The sequence below is a fragment of the Gymnodraco acuticeps genome, unplaced genomic scaffold (genome assembly GCF_902827175.1).
Source record: "Gymnodraco acuticeps unplaced genomic scaffold, fGymAcu1.1, whole genome shotgun sequence".
NCBI lineage: Eukaryota > Metazoa > Chordata > Actinopteri > Perciformes > Bathydraconidae > Gymnodraco > Gymnodraco acuticeps.
In genome coordinates this window covers 3,426,899-3,447,070 of record NW_022989977.1, presented here as the reverse complement: position 1 = coordinate 3,447,070, position 20,172 = coordinate 3,426,899, and the positions used below count along the sequence as shown (strand labels likewise).

At 41.5% G+C, this 20,172-nt stretch overlaps 2 protein-coding genes across 4 annotated transcripts; both read right to left on the bottom strand.

The window, feature by feature from the left end:
• Positions 1–1,165: 1,165 nt before the first annotated feature.
• On the bottom strand, positions 1,166–6,649 carry ccdc105 (coiled-coil domain containing 105). Its single transcript, XM_034211380.1, has 8 exons — positions 6,014–6,649; positions 5,132–5,416; positions 4,469–4,573; positions 3,414–3,561; positions 2,983–3,149; positions 2,796–2,891; positions 2,590–2,703; positions 1,166–1,594 (listed from the first exon to the last, which is right to left on the bottom strand). The coding sequence occupies exons 1-8, from the start codon at positions 6,293–6,295 to the stop codon at positions 1,373–1,375; spliced, it is 1,419 nt and encodes a 472-aa protein (XP_034067271.1). The 5' UTR covers positions 6,296–6,649; the 3' UTR covers positions 1,166–1,372.
• A 534-nt stretch (positions 6,650–7,183) lies between these two features.
• Positions 7,184–19,307, bottom strand: si:ch73-95l15.5. 3 transcript variants are annotated; one of them, XM_034211378.1, is made up of 11 exons: positions 19,171–19,307; positions 17,545–17,753; positions 16,341–17,338; positions 15,468–15,614; positions 13,439–13,516; positions 12,070–12,174; positions 11,213–11,362; positions 10,774–10,929; positions 10,501–10,596; positions 9,095–9,286; positions 7,184–8,081 (listed from the first exon to the last, which is right to left on the bottom strand). In XM_034211378.1, the coding sequence occupies exons 2-11, from the start codon at positions 17,714–17,716 to the stop codon at positions 7,983–7,985; spliced, it is 2,193 nt and encodes a 730-aa protein (XP_034067269.1). In that variant the 5' UTR covers positions 17,717–17,753; positions 19,171–19,307; the 3' UTR covers positions 7,184–7,982. The 3 variants fall into 3 exon arrangements, with proteins under 3 accessions (XP_034067269.1, XP_034067268.1, XP_034067270.1); XM_034211377.1 differs by having other exon boundaries at positions 19,021–19,275; XM_034211379.1 differs by lacking the exon at positions 10,501–10,596 and having other exon boundaries at positions 19,021–19,275.
• Between the last annotated feature and the right edge of the window lie 865 nt (positions 19,308–20,172).

The following is a 20,172-nucleotide window of genomic DNA, read 5'->3' as shown; positions in this document are numbered from 1 at the left end:
AATCAATAGGGCTTTGTGAGGAAACTCAGTCTTGTTTAGGTTGAACAACATCTCCACTCATGTCTTGTTTTTGTACAGGATGACGAGACATGTGTACTAAGGTAAAACATGGCAGGTTTATTAAATCATGTCTTATTTCTTAATGAAAGACGTTGAGTTTGGTGGGCAGGCTGTCAAGTGACCTGCAGTCCCATGACTGTACATCTGAGCAGCAGACAGCAACAGCTGTTTAACTTTTTAGAACATATTTTTAATTCAGTCCTTAAAGCTGTTTTTGTTCACAAAACACAGTTTGTCAGTTTCTATCTTTAAATAAACTATAATAGTTTAGTATAATAATTAAGAGTGAGAACATTAAGCCACATAATCAAGTTAGATAAGACAATCATATTAGATACTCAAATATCTCCGGTTTGGATACTTGCAGCTGTGTATAACGCCATTGTTCCTATCATGGTTTTTTTATTGCAGTAAAGATAACAGAATTAGATAAAACCACACATAAAATGGTTGCATTCTTTTAACACTGAAGTAACAGCTGGCTGGAGTCTGCTACATCGGGAACATCGAAATCATGTCGGTCACATAAAGGCCCACTGGGTTGAACATCAATGTGGTTTTTTTACTAGAAATCTTCGACCACCATCCAACTAAGCTATTACATTGATAACAAAAGTGAATTAACGTTCAGCATGAATGCAGCTGCCCTAACAAGCTACATACTGTTGTATTTAGTATGCATGGTATCGAGACACACAGTTTGTTTATATGATTTGCACATTGACCCTTTTGGTCTCATATCAGCTGTGCAAAGGATTTTGGGTCATCAAAGGATGCTGGCTAGCTTACTGCAGAATGCATACTAAATAGTTTGGTAGTATTTGTCTTTAACCTCCACTCGATTTGTACTGCGCATCTCAACAGAGATGAAATGGTAGCAAGATGGTCCACACCTTCATTACCTCCAACATCAACAATTGGGCAAGTGAGTTTCGGGATTTACCGGCCTGATTTGGCATCTTACTTGCCCCGGGCAAAAGGCAATCCTTGTTTCTCTAAGCCCTGCATTATTGTGAGAAGGGATTTGATAATACTTTACTGCATTTGGCTTGGCTTTCTTCAGTTGCATATGGTATCATTGTCAACAAAATAGTCTCACACATTGTTTTGTTTCTTGTAACCCTTTTTTACATTTTAATCAAATTTGTTGCGCCAAGAAAATTAAACAAAATTATACAAGACTATGTGACAGCGTTCATACACTTCCATCCCATGTGTGTCCCAACGTCTTGCCCATGCTATAACATTTTTCACAATGTTGGCTCCCTATTTCTAACACACTACAAGCATCGCCTCTCTGTCTGCTGCAGCCCTACTGAAACATAGGAAGTTGCTTTCTGCACGCCCCCTGCTGGAGGGCAGAGGGCATGGCTCGCTTGTCGACCTGCTGTCGCCTCATGCGGATGACGGCTGCGTCCACCTGTGCTGCGGCTCTCTTGCCTTGCTGGTCGTCCAGCAGCTGCAGACAGGAGCGCTGCAGCCGGGCCAGCTCCCTCTCAGAGGACTGCAGACATCTCCTCAGCACAGCACTGCCCTGAGAAACACACAGGAAGCACATTTAGTTGGGTTTGTTTTAGTCACAGCAGCATGCAAGCAACAAAAGGGGAGGTGAGTGTTACACCACTGAATGCTTTTTGTTAATATGGCGTGTGAACATCTGGCAGCATATTGGTTTTCTCACATATGAGGAGAGGAGCTCCTACTATCTCATATGGAAGACAATTTCTAACTTTTTTGCTGTTATTGCATGTAATCAGGTCAGTGGTTATTTGTTGGTTAGCCTTATATCTGATAATGTGTTGAGGCAGAATTATAGGGCAAGTCCTGGTTTGGTTTTGGTTGAGGCTAGATAGATTTCTGCAGACGCCAGATGCAAGTTAACATTTAATTTGACCTCAGAAAGATTTATTTTTGCCACCAACAACTTATGCGTTGTAATGAAAAAATACTTTATGAAACATAAATTAAAACTTCAAACATCTTTAAATTAAAAAATCAACCGAAGCTGAATTTATGAATATGGATTGTTATTGAATATTTGATCATCTCAAATATGTATTGTTGTTGAATACTTTATCATCTTAAACCACGAAACCTGTTGCAGGTCTTCATGACTCAAAGTCAGTTTCTGACCAGCACTATCCTGGCAGTTGCCCTGAAACTCATGAATTTTCTTCGTGTCTTTTAGCTAATGCTGCAAAGAATGATCATTTTCATTATTGCTTAATAAGATTATCATGTTCTTATTTAATCAAATAATGATTTAGTCTATAAAATGGCTGAGAATGGGGAAAATGTGCATCCTATTTTCTCAAAGTGATGCCTTTAAATGTCTCAAAGATATTTCCTTAGATATAATGTGAAATGGTGTATCTCTAATCGATAACGCATTGATACTTGATTTAGGATTTAACAAAGCCGAACCCTTTTATAAAGTATGATTAAGAAGGAGGTGGCGAGATTTCTGTCACTGTCGTTTGTGATTGTATTTGAACATATGTTGATAAATATTTTGGAAGTAGTAAACACCTGTATGAGTTGAGCAGCCTCAGGTAACTGTGTCCCTGGGTGCCTCTGATAAATCTGCACCAGAGGCCTGTTGAGTTTCTCTCTGGTCAGGATGTCACCGCTGTACTCTGGACCCTGTACACAGAAAAACATCACCATGTGCACATTGTTTCTAACTCCCAATAACTACAATATAAAAACTCCGTTCTACATCAACACTCACTAACCTGCACTCTGCCGTAGCTCTGACGGATACAGTTACTTTCCCTCTGCTTTCGAAACACGGCCTGCCTGGTGGCTGCATGCATCAAAGTCAGGTTTTGCTGCGAAAAACAAAACCAAATGACAATCAATGACATCGAGTCATGTGTGTATTGCATGCAAGGATGTCTAGCATGCTGTATTTGTATTTACCTCTAGACTGATTGTCTCGGCAACTTTCTTCACCAGGCCATCATTGACTGTGTGATGAACAGCTTTCTGCCTGGTGATGGCGCTGCTGAGCATCTTTCTGATCTTTTCCCTCAGTAGCTGTGACTGGTTGACTGTCAAAGTTGACGACTCTAAGACCTGTTTACATTCTGCAAAACAAATCAGAAAGGTGTCTTCTGTATTTCAACTTTGTTTTAAAAATGTGCTAATCTTACTTCCTTATCTGATGTTGTTAAGGGTAGTGAAGGTTAGTGATGAGAGTATGTATTAGTATGAATTCTATGTTGGAGATACAATGTATATTTGTATAAAGTAGTAACCTGTGCGTTGTAAACATTATAATCGATAGCTACTAAAATTACACAAGCAATTCATTGAATAAAATGAAGGTAACAGTTTCGTCTTGAGAGTACCTGGTGTAAAGGGGCCGAGGGGGTCTGTTTTGTTGAACATCTGAGCAGCGCTGCCGTGTCCAGCAGAGCCGCTGAGAGGCAGCAGCTCCAGGACACGAGACCTCTCACTGGCACAGTCCAGCAGCCGCCTGCCGCTCTGACCCAGGGCCTGGAAGACACACAGGGGGACATTATAAGGACACATCACATCTGCAATCAACCGTTTATACCATCACGTACTGTATATATCTGCTGATTATGTCCACCACATTTCCTTAAAGCCAAAGGGGACATCTCCATATGTCTTGTCCACAACCAAAAAAGACTCAAACGTTCTTTTTTTCTGTGTTTTGCTTCAAAAAGTTACTGAAATGATTAATCAGTCATCACAATAGTTGAAGACACATGTTTCTGTTGATTGGCTATAAATGATTAAACTAATAGTTTTAGCTTTAGAACAAATGTGAAAATATGATTGTAGGATTTCGATGAAGGTCCTAAACTGTGATATACCAGTGGGAAACCATTAGAGAAGCTGATTTTCAAGTCAGTTGATTTGTGTGATTACCGGTAATTAATCCATTACGATTTCTCTACATGTCAAACTAAAGAAGGGTTTGGCTTCCGAGTAGAAAATACATTTCCATCTCTTTTTTAAATAATGTTTAAAACTTTTATTTTTTTAACAAAATGATCATATGAGGTCTTGGGAATATGCATCATTTAAACTAATGCTATGTGATTTGACTGTGCATAATTTGATCTCAGTTCAAAATGATTGGTGCATGAAGGCTTTGGCAGTGTTGTCTTTCTTCCTCCACTCATGCCAGTAAATCACACGGAAGGGCAAGTAGAAAAGAAAGAAAGACAGAGTGTGTGTGTGTGTGTGTGTGTGTGTGTGTGTGTGTGTGTGTGTGTGTGTGTGTGTGTGTGTGTGTGTGTGTGTGTGTGTGTGTGTGTGTGTGTGTGTGTGTGTGTGTGTGTGTGTGTGTGTGTGTGTGTGTGTGTGTGTGTGTGTGTGTGTGTGTGGAAAACGAGTCAACCAATGAAGACAGAACAGTGACGTTGTAAATCACCTGAAGCTGGGTCAGTGTGTCTCTCAGCGCTGCCTCCAGATCCTGTTTCAGCTGGGCCAGCTCTCTTCTCTCACACAACAACAAGTAATCAGCACCGTCTCTCTCCTGCGACAGAGCAGGCCGGTCACACAACACATCTCAACACATCTCCTCTCTTCACAGTTAATATGTAGTCTCTGGGATCACTTGCAACACGTTTGAGAATGTGCCATATTTTGTTGACATTACTGAGAGGGTTTTTAATTGTTTTATACGAGCGGTACATTGTGTTAATAGGATAAGAGTAAAGTGAATAGGTGCGTGGGATTAAAACGTCTTGTTTCAGAACTATTATGTGCATGTTTCTGTTGGTGAAATCCACTCAACACTTCCTGTGCAGCAAATAAACCAAACCAAAATGATCTGTTTGTCCTCAGAGAAACTCAATAAACATCCTAATCTAAAGGTGGTTTAGACCAAAAATCGAAATATTAAAGTGCAAATTGAGTCTGCACTCGAGTGAATACCCCTGCTGATCCCTGATCAACAGGAAGGTCTGAACAAAACGTAACAGCAGCCCTGAAGGGATTGTTGATTTAGTGATTTCCTCGCAGATTATCTGGGTATGGCTGAATCTGTGGACTCAAGAACAAAAACAAAGTGCAGGAGAGAGAGTAAACTCACAGTCTCAGCAGTGGACGGCCTCCTGGTCCTCCCCTCTGAGCTCCTCCTGTTGACAGTCAGATCGGCCGTGAGGCTGCGCAGCATCCTCTCCAGGTGCCCCCTCTCCCTCTCCAGCCTGAGGCCCTCCTGCGTCCCCCTGCCGGCATGCCTGCGCAGCTGACCCTCCACCTCCCGCACCTTGCGCATGTACTCCCCGGCCACCGCCACGCTGGCCCCCGCACACTGCTCACGCAAGCTGGTTGGTGGGAACGGGGCCACTGTCCCTCTCTGGAAGCCTCTGGGGAACTGAAGAAGAAAGATGGTTTACAATTTCTAAAAGGTCTGAGTGAAGGAGTATCACTTCAGTATTTCCATTTTACTTTTAATTTGTAAAACATATCAGCCTCTAAAATATTATATGATAAGTTATTTACTAAATTATGTTAATATAATCCATCTGTAGTAACTGTAGTACAATAATGTAATATATTGTATTTCATAATGTAACACTCTGAATGGATAATTCTCTATGCTAAATACTTATTTGTTTGGATAGTGTTTTCAAGTATGCTTAAAGTATTTCTGATTACTTTTAGGCTACTTTTGTAGTTTTTGTTGCAGGAATGTCTAGATACCTAGGCCTACTGGGCTACTTATACTTTGCATACCACTATGCCAGTTTATAGCCTATAAGAAGTTAGTGTGGGTCTGTTGGGTGCTATCAATGTTAGTGTTTGATCTCCTCTGAAAACATCTCAACTCATCCTAAAGTCTTAAAAGTTGTCCACAAAATGTTCAGTATAGGCTACACTAAATGTTGTTTCTTGTGAGTGTCAAATAAGTGAATGTCTCTCTAAACAAACCGAGCAGCAATCACGTCTCTGCACGCCTGTGTTTTCTCACCCCTGCTCCGGTAGTTTGAGGCCTCGACATCTTATTGTTGCAGTCACGACTCCCTCTGCATTCCTCCGCTGTGATCTTATCTGTTTCCGCTGTGCAGTCTGTGTGCTTTGGGCTCAAACCGGCGGAGGCGCTGCAGCTCCGAGGCCGGTTACTGGTACCGGACCGCCCGGCACGAGTCTGCCGAACCAGGCGCTCCGCCCGCTGGATGCAGAGGCGTGTCCCTTCGCGCCAAGACTCCGGTCCGATGGTGACCGAACCGAGCGGCACCGACTGGACCTGCATCTTCTCTGCTTTAAAACAAAGGGTTTACCACCAGCTGTAACTTTCCTGAAAAAGATAAACCTGTCCACAGTGAAGTATTCAGGGGGAAACTTTGTGTGACGTGTTGAAGAATGAGTTCCATAGCAACAGTTCCTCAAGTAACTATAGAAACGCAAAGCCATTAAGTGATTGGGCCGTGAGGAGAAGACAGGGGGCCGTGTCATTCAACACCGGCTTTAACAGTCCCCGCTGACAATGTAACCACTCGGGGATAAAGCACATCGACAGGTTGGATCAAAATGAAACTGAATCATCAGCACTAAAGATCAACAGCAGTTTCTGGTGTGGAGGGAAAGTCAAAGAGATGCAAACTTCGAAGTAGTAGGAAGTTAACTACGACTCCCAGGCTGCACTTCGGCACGAAACAGCAGGTCAAAGCTAAACGACTGATAATCTGCATTTAAATCAATTTACCATTTAATTCAGCAACTATGAATATTTATGGACGACTTAAGATGCCAATATTATATTTATAAATAGATGAAAAAAAGAAAGACATTTAGAAATACACCCATTATCAAATAAATCTGCAGATTAATTTAAAAAAAGCCAAAAATAAATATGAACAGCAATAAAAAAAAGGATACATTGTGGTAGTAGCCTATATTTAACCTATCCGCAATACCAAAATAACTGACAAACATGATTTATTGTAAACGCTGTTGAAATAATAAAAAATGACATGCCTCAATTAAACTTATGAGCCTTATCATAGACCTAGAGTCTTGTTTTTCTATGGCAACTAACACATAACAGAACATGAAGAAAATGTGAATACAGAATGTGGAACACTTCAGAAACCAGCAGCATCACCAAGCATGCATGAATAACAGCGTCTGTAGACAAAGGTTATTTGGATCAGAGCTTTTAATTCTCTTGAGCTAAAAGAAAGAAGATCATTCCAGTAATAAGTCCTAGACCAACAATATATTAACATAGGTAAACATTGAAGAAAATTGAGAAATGTTCAAAAAGAAAAAACGGCTTTAAAAGCTACAATTAAAGCAATTCAAAAATATTATTTTGGTCCCAAGTATTCCCCTCTTAGTTCTAACCTTGCACTGTAAACAAAAAAAGTAGAGTTATGTACCATAATGGTGACAACACAAACACAATACAGACTGCATAGAAAGGCTAATTCAGATTTAAAGCAATATTTTACCCGCTCCTTTCCAAAAGGATAACATGAAAGTTCATCACATGACTCTCTTACATCTCAGTTACAATCAAACTGTTCAGAAATGTTTGCAACAGCAATCCCACAGCATGCAATTATAATCCCTTCCTGACCATTAGACCCATATTACATTCAAAACTTAAACACAGTAATCAGGTGTTTTTATAAATCAAGTATTAAATATCCAGCAATGAAAAGCTTGACATGTCTCCTTACTGAAAACAACAGACTCTCTAAAGTCTGAAATGACTGATTCACTCCAGAGAGTCATGCAGGTAGTGATAGAGGAAAGTTACCAAAACAAGGCAGGTTGGCGAACCTCAAAAACGTAAAGAGCTTAATATAAATACATTTGATGTACACCATGATAAATATGCTGAAGAGGCAGAAAGGTGGTGCAGAAAGTGCAAAAGTAATCTTTCGTTTTTGTGCAATTAGTTTGCATGTCGTCGGTACAGTAGTCGTTGGCTATCACAGTGTGTGTTTGATGCCGGTCAGAGGTTTGTTCTGTAGGTTCTGCCGCAGCTCTCTGAACAGATGGTCCCGCTCCTCAGCATCCACCAGGATTTGCTACATGGAAGAAAACGTAAAGGTCTCAGTCACAGTTGTTCATAATAAAGCTCAGATTATCACACATTTCACACAAGACAGGTTTTTGTGCAGGAACTTTTTCTTTTTGAGTTGATTTAATGATAATAAGAAAACGTTTATCACAGACTAATACTTGAATTGTTGCACTTTACTCTTTTGTTGACCCACTTTTGTTTTTTATTCCCTACATTACTATAGCGTAACCTTCTCAATAATCAGGGCTGCACATAACTGGTGCGCCAAAAAAGAGCACCGGATCATTTGAAAAAGGCGCATTTGCGCACCAACATTGAGAGAGAGAGAGAGAGAAGAGAAGAGCGAGAGATATTTGCGAGTTGCATAAGAACTGATAAGATAGCAGGGTTTCCCACACATAGACTTTACTTGGGCGGGCCGCCCAGGTATATTAACGGCCGCCAAAGTATCATTTGCGAGCTTTTTAGGTTTAATTGTTTTAATCCGTCCACAAGCACGACGGCATTTGCGATCCCTCGCTCTACCCCTCGCGTGAAGGGTCTGCTTTATGCGCTCCGCACAGTAATAACCCTGCTGCGTGCTCACTAGCGCACCTCCCCCCGTTCATAAAGTCAAGACCCCCTCAAAAGGTCCGGTTTATTTCATTTTAAGGATGCGCACCAAGCAACATCTCCAGGTGCTCTTTTGAGAACCAGGGCAAAAATGTTATGTGCACCCCTGTCAATAAGCCTGTACAGAGGCTGCCGATAACATTAGTTTTCTACCTTTTTATTGGTATGATTTTGCAAATATAAAAAGTCATCCGAACCAAATCCTGCCTGATGTTGGAATTGTTTAATGTTTTTATTGAAGGAATGTTTGTTTTTTTAACAATTTATATAATTGATGATATTTTCTGAAGAATATGTGTGTGGGACTTATTTGGTGAACATTTGGCTCTGTGGGTCTCCAGTATATAAAACACTGGTTGTAGACTAACATGGAAGATCAATCAGCATCATACTCCTGCACCGCACCTCTATGAGTTTGTCTCTCTTCTCCAGACTGTCCCTCAGCTTCCTCTCCTCTCTCTCTCGGTCCTCTCTGCTGTTCTGCCACACTCTGTCCGCCTCCTTCTTCTCCTTCTCTTTCTCCCTCAGCGCCTGCCGGGTGTCTTTGAGTTGCTCTGACAGAGAGGACACCGTCTGACTGTGGCTCTGCTGCTGGTTCTGGTGAAGAGAAAAACTAATAGTTAGAAACCCTGAGATTTGATGTTTGCCGTGTTGTGTGTCATCAAACAATGTCCACCCAACTTCCAAGAGCTCAATATGACTATTGTAGAGATTTCTATTTGACCAAAAACATCACAATCTGAATTGTGTAACGTCACTTGTGTCACTACGCACCTTTGGGTACCTCTAAACAAAACACAGACAGTCAATGGAGTAAACTACGAGACATGTAAAAAACAATCAAAGACATTAAGCAGCTACGTTGACGTTTCGCTCCCTGCAAAAACTCTGGTCGCCGTGTGCAGACAGGGTTCACGTCGGTATGAACAACAGAATTGTGCCAAAACTCCGCCAACTGTCAGCAGTGGGAGACTCCCCTGAGCACACTCAGTGCCCCGCGCACACACTGGAGAACTGCGCAAAATCAGCTGATCACAACGTTCACGCTCTGTGGTCAAGCTGCTGCAGTTTGATTTACAACAAAGTGGAGTAAAACACACAGCTACCAACTTACTCAGGGTGTTATGGAAGAGTTTGAAATCAGACAGAGGTGGAAGAAGTACTCAGATATTGTACTTGAGTAAAAGTAGAAGTACCAGACTGTTACTCTGTTACAATAAAAGTCCTGCATTCAAAATGTTACTCAAGTAAAATTAGGAAAGTATTCTCATCAAAATATAGTTAAAGTAGCGACAGTAAAAGTAGTCATTGTGCAGATTGGTCCATTTCAGAATAATATATATGATATGTTTTGTAATGATTGATCATGAAAGTGTTCTCAAAGCTGGTAAAGGTGCAGCTAATTTTACAAATTAAATCAAAGTCAAGTAAAGTACAAATACCTCAAAATTGTACTTAAGTCGAGTACTTGAAGAAGTGTACTTAGTAACTTCCCACATATGACTTCAAGTCATGTGATGATTTCTTAGTATTTGATCCTTCCACTTGGCCTCAGGAAATGCAAGGACTTCACAGTTTTGAAGAAAGCAAATCCGAGGCTTAAAAAGAGACAGGGAGGTGCATCTTCATCATCTTCATCATCTAGCATGCAAGAAGTGTAAATAGAGGACAGTGAAGGAGACACTGAGGAGGACCACGCTTCGTGTGGGGTGAGTACCAAACGCTGTCTCCTGGTACTCATCTGAGTAACTCACTAAAAAAGTTATGTGCACCCCTGGTTATATAATCCTTTCCTCATGCTAATGTCTCACCTGCACCATGTCCTGGTACTCCTGCAGGGCTGTGGTGAGTTGTTCAACCTCCTTGCACAAGGTGGCGCCATTTCCCTCTCTGTCCACTGCCAACCCCTGACCAATCACAGAGCAGGACAGGGGGAAATGTTGTGAGCAAACGTTTCCTTATTCAATATTACAGAGACAATGCAAGCTCTGCAACTTGGTCTTACTGTGGAAGATGTTAAATGCTTTGAAAAGTAAAGAAGCCAAGACGCTACCCCCAACAGAAATGACATTGTTGTTTATTACCTGTGTATCTTTGCGACAGCTCTCCAGCTCCTGGATGAGAGCGTCCTTCTCCTGCAGGACAGTAGCGAGGGCTCGATCCCTCTGTCTCCATACCTCCCTCTCTTTCTCCACCTCCATCAGCAGTCGCTCCTTCTCTCCCAGAGCCACTCGCAGGTCCTGCAGTGGGGACAAAATGAAGGTCTTTCTTAATAACACTTAAAGTACACGCAAAGTTAACAGCGCAGGGGACAGAGTAAAAATGTATACAGTACCTACTAGGGCTGGGTACTCTAAAATAACACATTGTGTGTGGTCTTAACATCAATGCAGCCAATTCCATCCCTGGTTGTGTGTGTGTGTGTGTGTGTGTGTGTGTGTGTGTGTGTGTGTGTATGTGTGTGTGTATGTGTGTGTGTGTGTGTGTGTGTGTGTGTGTGTGTGTGTATGTGTGTGTTCCTACATTGATGATATCCTGGTTGCACTGCAGCACGGTGTTGAGCATGTCGAGGTCTTTCTCTCGGTCTCTTCCAGCCTTCCTGAGTGCCTCGATCTCTTTCTCCATGCTCTTCTCCTTCTCGGTCACTTCCAACCTCAAAGTCTGCATGGCAGCCTACAGATCACAAAGCATCAAACATTACTTTGAGCATCTTACTTCCTGGTTAACACAACGTGGTGCGGGAGGAGGTGTAGCATTTATGTTTTGACAAACTAACTCCTGCTTTACGTATAGTTAAGGTTAACTTCCAGACCAGGGTTTCTACAGGGTTCACCAAGTTACATTCAAGACTGTTTTAGAATTCAATCTAATACCCATTTTACAATCATACCAGCCAAAGACGAAAGTGTGATTAGAAGCCAGTTGCCACCATATGGAAAAGAATATGTTGTTGTTTTCAGTGATTCCCAGCTGTATGTAACAATACTTTCAAATTATCTTAATAATTCAATGCAAGTTTGACTTAAAGTTCAAATCTGCAATCAAAAACAATATGTTCATTTTGTGAGATTCAATGTAAAAATGGAGTTAACTTAAAATAAAAGTGAAACATCAGCCTTATTTTTTCCACAGAGCCTGAGGTAATAACTGACATGCTGCTGCTAGACTGGTAACACTTCCTGCAGGCCTCAGGTAAAAGCACAAGTAGGAACCACAAGATCTGCTCTGCTAATACAGAAGCCTTCAGGGACAGCAGCATTGAGTCTATCTGCTCCTGCCGATAACTGCTTTGCTTCATTAAGTGGGTCAAATGTCATCATAAGCAGACAGAAAAAAACAAGTCAATAATGAGGATGGAAAAGGACAGTGTCAGCACTAACCTTGTCGGCAGATGTAGTTTCTTTCAGATTTTCAGCCAGCTTGTTGGCTAGCTCCGCACTTCCTCCCTCCTCCACACACAGCCTTCTGATCAGACCCATACACTCCTGTAGCAGAGGAAACATCTGCCTGCTTAGTGCCAAACACCAAACACATTCATCTGACAGCACAGTCAGGGGAAAACTGTAATACAAAAGTTTCCCCCACAAAATAAATGAATAACCTGAGCCAAGTGTTCAGATACTGTAGAGGCCAGAGCAACGCTGATACATATGCAAACATCAGGGAGTGCAGTCATAAATCTGCAGCTCCATTAGACAGACAAATGCATGACTTAGCTACTCAACCAGTAACTCAAAATCTGTTCAAAATCACAAGACTAAATGTACCTCCTGAAAATGTTGGTGACATTTGTTTTGACATTAGGATTTAGGGGACCAGGTTTTATGTAACTCAATTTTCACTGCATATAAACAGCTGATGTATCACTGTATTATTCTAAGCTAGATGCATGCATGTTCGTAAAACACCTAAAAGTGTTTTGCCTATTTTAAAATAAATTGTTGGAAGGTGGCAATGTCCTTATTTGTTTTATTGGTAAAAGTACGTTGAGAAAGTTGATTTAACTTGCATATCTGTATGTATAAGTATGACTTTACTGGTTAGTTAATTTAAGCACAAAAACATGGGGAACAGCTAGCAAAGCTTCGTGCAGAGTAAAATGTGCCTACCAGCTCAATAATTAACAGGCCATATTGAGTTGTTGCTGTGTTTAAACAGAGCCAGGCAGCTGTTTCCCCAGGTTTCTGATCTTTATGCTAAGCTAACAAGTTGCCGTCTGTGGCTTCACATTTACCAGACTACGAGTGTGGCCGTGATATTCTCATCTAAATCTCATCACGGAAACAGTAAGTACAGAGCTGTTTACATTACATTTGATCAGTGTGGCACAGAACAAAACCCAAGGTAAAAGTCCAAAAGGGTTAAACTGTCACTTATTTGTAATCTTTAATAGGCTGTATTCCATTAAAGCAACCTCTCAGATAAGTTAGTCTGTGGTGTTTCTTTTCACTATACGTCTTGAATGCTTTGGCCGTTTAGTTATAACGTTCATCCAGAATGATTTACGATAAAACCCCTGCTGTTAATCAGTAGCTAAAAATAAAAGCAGCAAACACACGTCAGTGTCACTGGTACTATGTACGAGCAGACAACGTGACTGCAGCTCTGGCACTGCCACTTTAAGGGCGTAGGGGGACTACACAGACAAACAACATTCCTGTGAGCTCAGAGCCAAAGCTCGGGCAGCGGCAGAAGATCCCACGGCTGTGTGCATGACTGACTCCTGTCCCCCCTGATCACCTCACCCACCTGGATCAGACGCTCCCGGCTGTGCAGCGAGAGGCCGAGGCTCTGCAGCAGGGAGCTGCCATCCTTCTCATGGACCAACTGAAGGGAAGAGGACAACAAATAACAAAAAGTCAAATTCAAGTTTCAAGAATAGGGCTGGGGCCAGAATCTAAGGCTTGGGTTTAGGTCTAGCAACTGACAATTATTCAAAACAACAGAATACAGTGACAAATGCCTTTCAAAATATCCTCAAGTGCCTTGTTTTGTCCATCAAATGGCCCAAAACCTCTAATATTTTCTTTAACGTAAGACTAGAAAGACAAAACTATAAACAACTGGCAAATTACTGAACAGATTGTGTGTTGGTTCCCACTACAGCAAGGGTCTCCAGGAGCACATTTCGCCATGGTGACACACAAACAGACTCATGAGGCGTTGATGTTTTGGCTGGTGAAAAGCTATTTGTCTCTTGCTGCCTTTTGTTCTTGGACATGCAATGTTACATCTTCACCATCACTATTTATTGATTTAAAGATCACAGATGAATTTATAATGTAAATATGCATTGATACTTTTCTCCTTTACAAATACTCAATGCATGTTTGATAGGCATTCACAGATCCTTTTGCCGATTCAATTATGTGGTTCTTTCACATTATTTCCCTAAGTGGCTGTTCGTGCACTTCAGTACATACAACTGTACGTGAATGCACTACAATGCAGACAACATTGTATTGCTGATACAGACTCCAGGTCAGTACTATGTTCAGCCTATTGTTAGACTCAGCTGTCACATTCAGTAGAACTAACCTGCCAATGAGGTTAATAGCTCAGCAGCAGGCTATAAGTTACAACAAAGTTATCAGGTTATATTTTTTTCTCTGGCTTTTACAGTCTTTAAATGTGATAGTAATATACTTTGATTCATAAATCCATTGACAGATTTGCTCTTACACTGAGCACTGTTCATGTTTAAACCTGCTGCCACTTCTACATATTTCTCATAAATTATTTTTTTATATTCAACTCTGTGAGAATGAGGAACATTGTGTTCACATGAACAGCAGAGATCAAGTCATGTGAACTCGAAGCAGCTAAGGCGCTTCTTAATGATAACACTACAAAGCCCTGGGCAAACTCTACCGGTCGGGGAGGATTCCTGCGAGAGGCTGTACGAGTGTGTTTGTGTGTCTTTATCTCCACCGTTAAGTGAGGAAATGCTGACACACCCTTCAACAGACACAAAAACACAGTACATCCACCCTCCATTCCTTTCATGCATTCGATTTGTGCTCAGTCAACATTCACACAGCGGTTTATGGAGCTGTTTGGACATGTGACTCAGGAGCTGCTGAGAATTGTTGCACTGTCACTCAACCTGTTTTTCTTGCGTCCAAAAACAGGTTAAAATAACAACGGTTTGCTTTAAAGGCTTTTTATATCATAATTTCCAAGACCTCTCAACCTATATGTATCTCAGTTTAAGATAATCATTGAGTTAAGAGATTCATTTGTTTTTCACCCATATATTGATAAACTTTGAATTGTATGAAGGAGCAGTTCAATATTTTGGGTAAAACTTTACGCTTTCTTGCCGAGTCAGATGATAATTGACACCACTTTCATAAGATTTAATTAAAAATGAAGATATAACTAGCAGCCAGTTAGTTTAGATTAGCATGGCAATGACTGTAAATTATGAACATGTTATGTCTTTTGTTTTATCCATGACAAAACAAGTGTCACACTTACACTTTGTGGTGCGATGGCTACTATGACCAGGAAAGAAGAGAATAGCACGTTTAAATCGGACACCTGATACTAATGTTATCCGATAGACTTAAAATAGTGTGCCTTTTATTAAGTAAGCGTTACATATTTTGTTATTTTTTAACAGTCAGACTTGCTGTTTGCAGTCTTTAAGCTAAACTAAGCTAACTGGTTGACAAGAGAGGGAATAAACACACTTTCCAAATTAACTACTGAAACTTCTCTCTAGACATATGCTCATCTCAAATAAGGACTGTGGGAGAACAAAGGGAATGCTCACAGGTGCCCAGTCCTCCGCCCCATTAACTTCAGTTGGTTTGCTCCTCCCATGTTTCAGCTCGGCCTCCAGGGTCCTGATGTGGGACAGCGCTTGGTCCAGCTGGCCTCGCAGGTGTTTGGCAGCGTGGTGAACCCTCCCAGAGGTGCTCTGGAATCACAAATGGTTTCATGGTAAACATGGGTCATGGTATTATTAAGTTAAAAAACAAGTGTTATTTGAGTCTTGTTGGACTGCTGGACTGACCTCACTTGCTCCCGGATTGATCTATTGATACACACTGTGTCAATATTTAATGCAGGCACAGCATCTGAATAGAGTTCTTTATCATAAAAAAAAAAGTTGCGGAGGATTTTAAAACCAATATTTGGGACGTATCTTTTGTCCCTACCGTTTGGAAAATCGGGTCACTTGCCAGTTGCTGTTTATATTTAAAAAAAAGCCCAACTTACATTGCATACAGTGATCGCCACCTTGTGCTAACACGAGTAAAAAGCACAATATTGCCATTTCAAGTGTGTCATCATATGTGTGTTTGAGAGCAAGCAGGAAACGGTTCTAAATATTTGGCTTTTATTTAGATTTGAATAGCCTTTGTAAATGAAATGCATCAGTATACGGATCATTCTCAAAGATAACATTGGAAACGTTTTAAACATGGATGGAATAAATAAGAGACTTGATTATCTGCATCGTGTTCTAGATTTGGGACTTAAAAATGCACTTCACTTGGTTTATTTTTATAATATTTTCTATTAACATTTCTAAATATTTTGCCCCTCAAACTCAGTTTATAGGTGCACCCTTATTTTCAGACACTGTTTATTGTACATTTTAAGTCCAAGGCATGCTTAGACAGTAATGAAAAACACTCACCTTTCCATGAAGAGGCATGAACTCTTCCCTCAGCTCTGATAGGATATCCCCGTCCTCTGCATCCATGTCCTCCCCTCCGTTCTCCACACTCCCAAAGATCAGCACCTTGTTCACTGAGGGTGACGCCATCTCTCCACCTGTACCCGAGCACTTCCTGCCCAGAACGGGGATCTTACTCCCCGATGGAGAACTGACCGGCTTCCCCTCGATACTTCTCAGCTCTTTCAGCATAAAGTTAGTCGACTGAACTCCCGGTGAGTCAAATGAATCGTTGCAATCAAGAGAGTCCAGAGACTGAATGGACGCTGTGCGAGAAGACGCCTGTAAGGACAGAGTGGACCCTGCCAGGGAAGAGGGGCTGGAGCTGCAGGTTGACATCCTCTGCCAGTGGAGGGGCATGCTCTGAGATTTGTCCCGTGACAACGCCAGCGGGGAGAAGGGTTGGAAAGGCAGATGGCGAGGAACCCCACAAACAGACTCATAATCCGAGTCGGACACCCGTAAAGAATCACAGCCTTCACACCCTTTGCCCTTTCTGCATCTTTTACCCGTTCTTATAAAATACGGGCATGTGTCCCACTTCTCGGACCAGCACTCGTACTCTGAGAGTGCCATATTCTCTTTGAGCATCTCCCTGTAGCCCTCCTTCTCCCCATCCTCCTCGCTGGTGCTGCCCTGGCTCTGGAGGTCCCGTGGGTTTCTCTGGTAGTAGCATTGGCGCACCCACTGTCTGATTTTGTCCCTCTCCTGCATCAGCTTCTGGAGCCTCTCGGACGAAAGCACCCTCACCCTGGATATCACCGTGTCGAATTTGAACACCCGCTCCAGGACGCACATGCATTTGCCACACACAAACTCCTCCTGCCCATGGCCGCGTGGTACACACTGCCCCAGAATGTGGGTCAACACGGAGAGCAGATCCATCCCTTTGGACGGGGAGTTCAGGGATAACTGGGACTTGGAGAGAGACATGGAGGAACCCAGAGATAACATGCTGCCTGTGAAGAGAAAAATTAAGTTTTTCTACAGTTTAAGGCAACATTTTATTTCCACTATTGAACATTTATTATTTGTGTACATTGTATTACTTTCCCAAGTTGTCACTAGCTAGATGACATCTGCATTTGCATTTGAATTGATAATGCTATAATGAGTGACGTTAATGCATGGTAGTTTGCTTTATTTCCTTATTCTCCAGACTCACCCCAGGGGCTGCTCTGCGAGGACCGGGACAGACTGCCTCCCCTCAGAGACTCTGTCGGGGTCCGAGGCGGGCCGACCTTCTTATTCAATCCCCCAAACAGCCACCGCCTTTGGTTTCCCTTGAGAGCTCCGCCACACATTCGGCAAAATTCATGTTTACCTCTGGAGGACATCGTGGACACTGTTGTCCCGATAGATGTTGGAAATTCTCTGTAAATCAAAACAGAAAAAAACCCGGGATGCATTCAAAAGAAGTGATTCCTAACCTGAATCATGAGCACCTCACAGAGCCATCTGCTTAGCTGTACACTTTACAGTTTTATCCGCAATGAGATTAGAAGAATACTGCATATGTAACCTCTTTAGGACTCCTAAATTACTCAAATTAAACAATCTGAAAAGGCAAAAAACACTTTTTAGATACCAGAGGAAAAGTTTTCATTCTTTAAATTACACACAAATTATTTGTGATACCAAAGCAATTTCTCAGCGCGACCTGTTGTTTATTGTTTTCAATTATGCTCATTATATCAGAGGAAACCAGAAAAAGGGTGAGCGAGTTATTAGAGTCAGAAAGAAGACCCACAGACTGATCTTGTGACCTCTTAGGAGATTATAGGAGAGAAAGATTATTTTGTTATTTTTCCTAATGTTAGCCTAACAGCTGGCAATGACTTTATGGAAAATGATTAATTTGCCAGCTCTGTTTCCATAGAAACAGGTCATATAAAGTTTGATAGAGCCATATAATCCACCCTGTTTCAGATATTGTGTCTGCCTTTTATTTTTGATTGAGTTGGATCTCTTCCCTGTATGGGGTTTTGTTCACTTTATTACAGCTCATCTGCTGGTGTTTACTGTAGCTGCCCACAGGGCGGGACACGTCGACCTTGAGCCACGCTGACAGTAAATCCAGTCGATGAATGGAACTCTCTTCAACAGTCAGTCTCTCCATGAACCTTTCCCCCGCTCACAAGTCAGAAACTAGACTTCCATTAATCATTTTAAACCCAGAAAACATACAGACTATCATTTTAGAACCATTTAATTAGGACTAAATAAAACAAGTATGTGGCGTGAACTTAACATGATTATGTGTTAGAATGGGAAAACCGTAAACACAACCCTTAAATAGGATGTTAATATGTGTTTGCTTAAGGAAACCGTGAACTTAACCCATACATGGGATACATATAGCCACCATACTCGACCTTTGACTGCCTAAATACAACAGCACGAGACTTGTTCCCAGGGGAAAACGCTTCATCATCCAGTGGAAAACAGTTCAACTATCATGTATCTGATTCTATTTTAAGCGACTGAAGTGCAGCGGTTCAATGCGAAAGTAACGCCACGGTGTGAAAGCGGAGCAGTGAGTGTTTCCTGAATATAATAATCATTGGACGCCGTTGAGTTAACTTTTTACGTCACAAACAAACATTTAGCGAGATACAATAAGTATGTTTGAAAATCTTACGTTAGCTTTCACCCCTGGACCCGGGTTTTTCACGCGCTGAGAGAAGTTTAAAGTCCGATACGCGAAGAAGAAATGTTCATGTTCGCATCAAAACGATGCCAAGTCACACACAAAAACACATGTGAGAGTTAAGTAAGGTTTCTTATATACAAATCTCTGCTGGAGCTGGTCTGAGGCGCGTCGCTATACAGTCTATGGTCGCAGCACACCGGAGCGGCAACGGAAGAGAGGCGTTGGGTGTCACCTTGCTGACGTCACAGCTCATACCTGTTTGGGGAGGTGTGCAAACAGGAGGGGAGAGTGGAGCCATGTTGTCCCTCCTCCAGTGGTGTAGATTTACTGAAGTACTGTACTTAATTGCAATTTTGAGGGACTTGTACTTTACTTAAGTATTTCAATGTGTTGATACTTTGTACTTCTACCCCCACTACAATTCAAAGGTAAATGTGTGTACTTTTTACTCCACTACATGTATTTAGTACCATAAGGTACTTTGTAGATTCTGTTTAATGATGTGAAATGTACTTAAATAACACTTTAATTTCACTAAAGTGTAAAATACACAAGCTACTCTGTGCAAAGTACTTAGCTGCACCTTAAAGGTGGGGTAGGTAATTTTGGAGGAACCAGCTCGAGTGCGCTAGAATTTGAAAATACACAACCGGAAAAAATCTGCCACTTCCTTACAGAGCCCCTCCTCCAACACACACAAGAACGCGCACATGACCAATGAGAGCACGAGATACGTTTGTGCACAGATGGAAGGCTGACAGGCAGGTAGGCCATCCAGTTATTTTAGCCGGGCCGGCTAAAATGATTGGTCGTGCTTTTTACAGCGCCACGGCTTCCACATATGATTTTTTTTTAATGTATTTATTGTCAAAGCATTGCTATCGGGATGTTAAGAGCATTCCATGCAATATAACAAAAAGTGTTTCTGAAATAAATTACCTTTAACTAGCTTTGACAACACTAATAAATCATTAAAAAAAAGATGTAATTTATAATTTTCTGAAATGGGCCAATCTGCATAATGAGTACTTTTATTGTTGGTACTTTAAGTATAGGTTGATGTTAATACGTTTCTACTTTTACTTGAGTTATATTTTGATTGCAGGACTTTTACTTCACTCTGGTACTTGTACTGGTAGG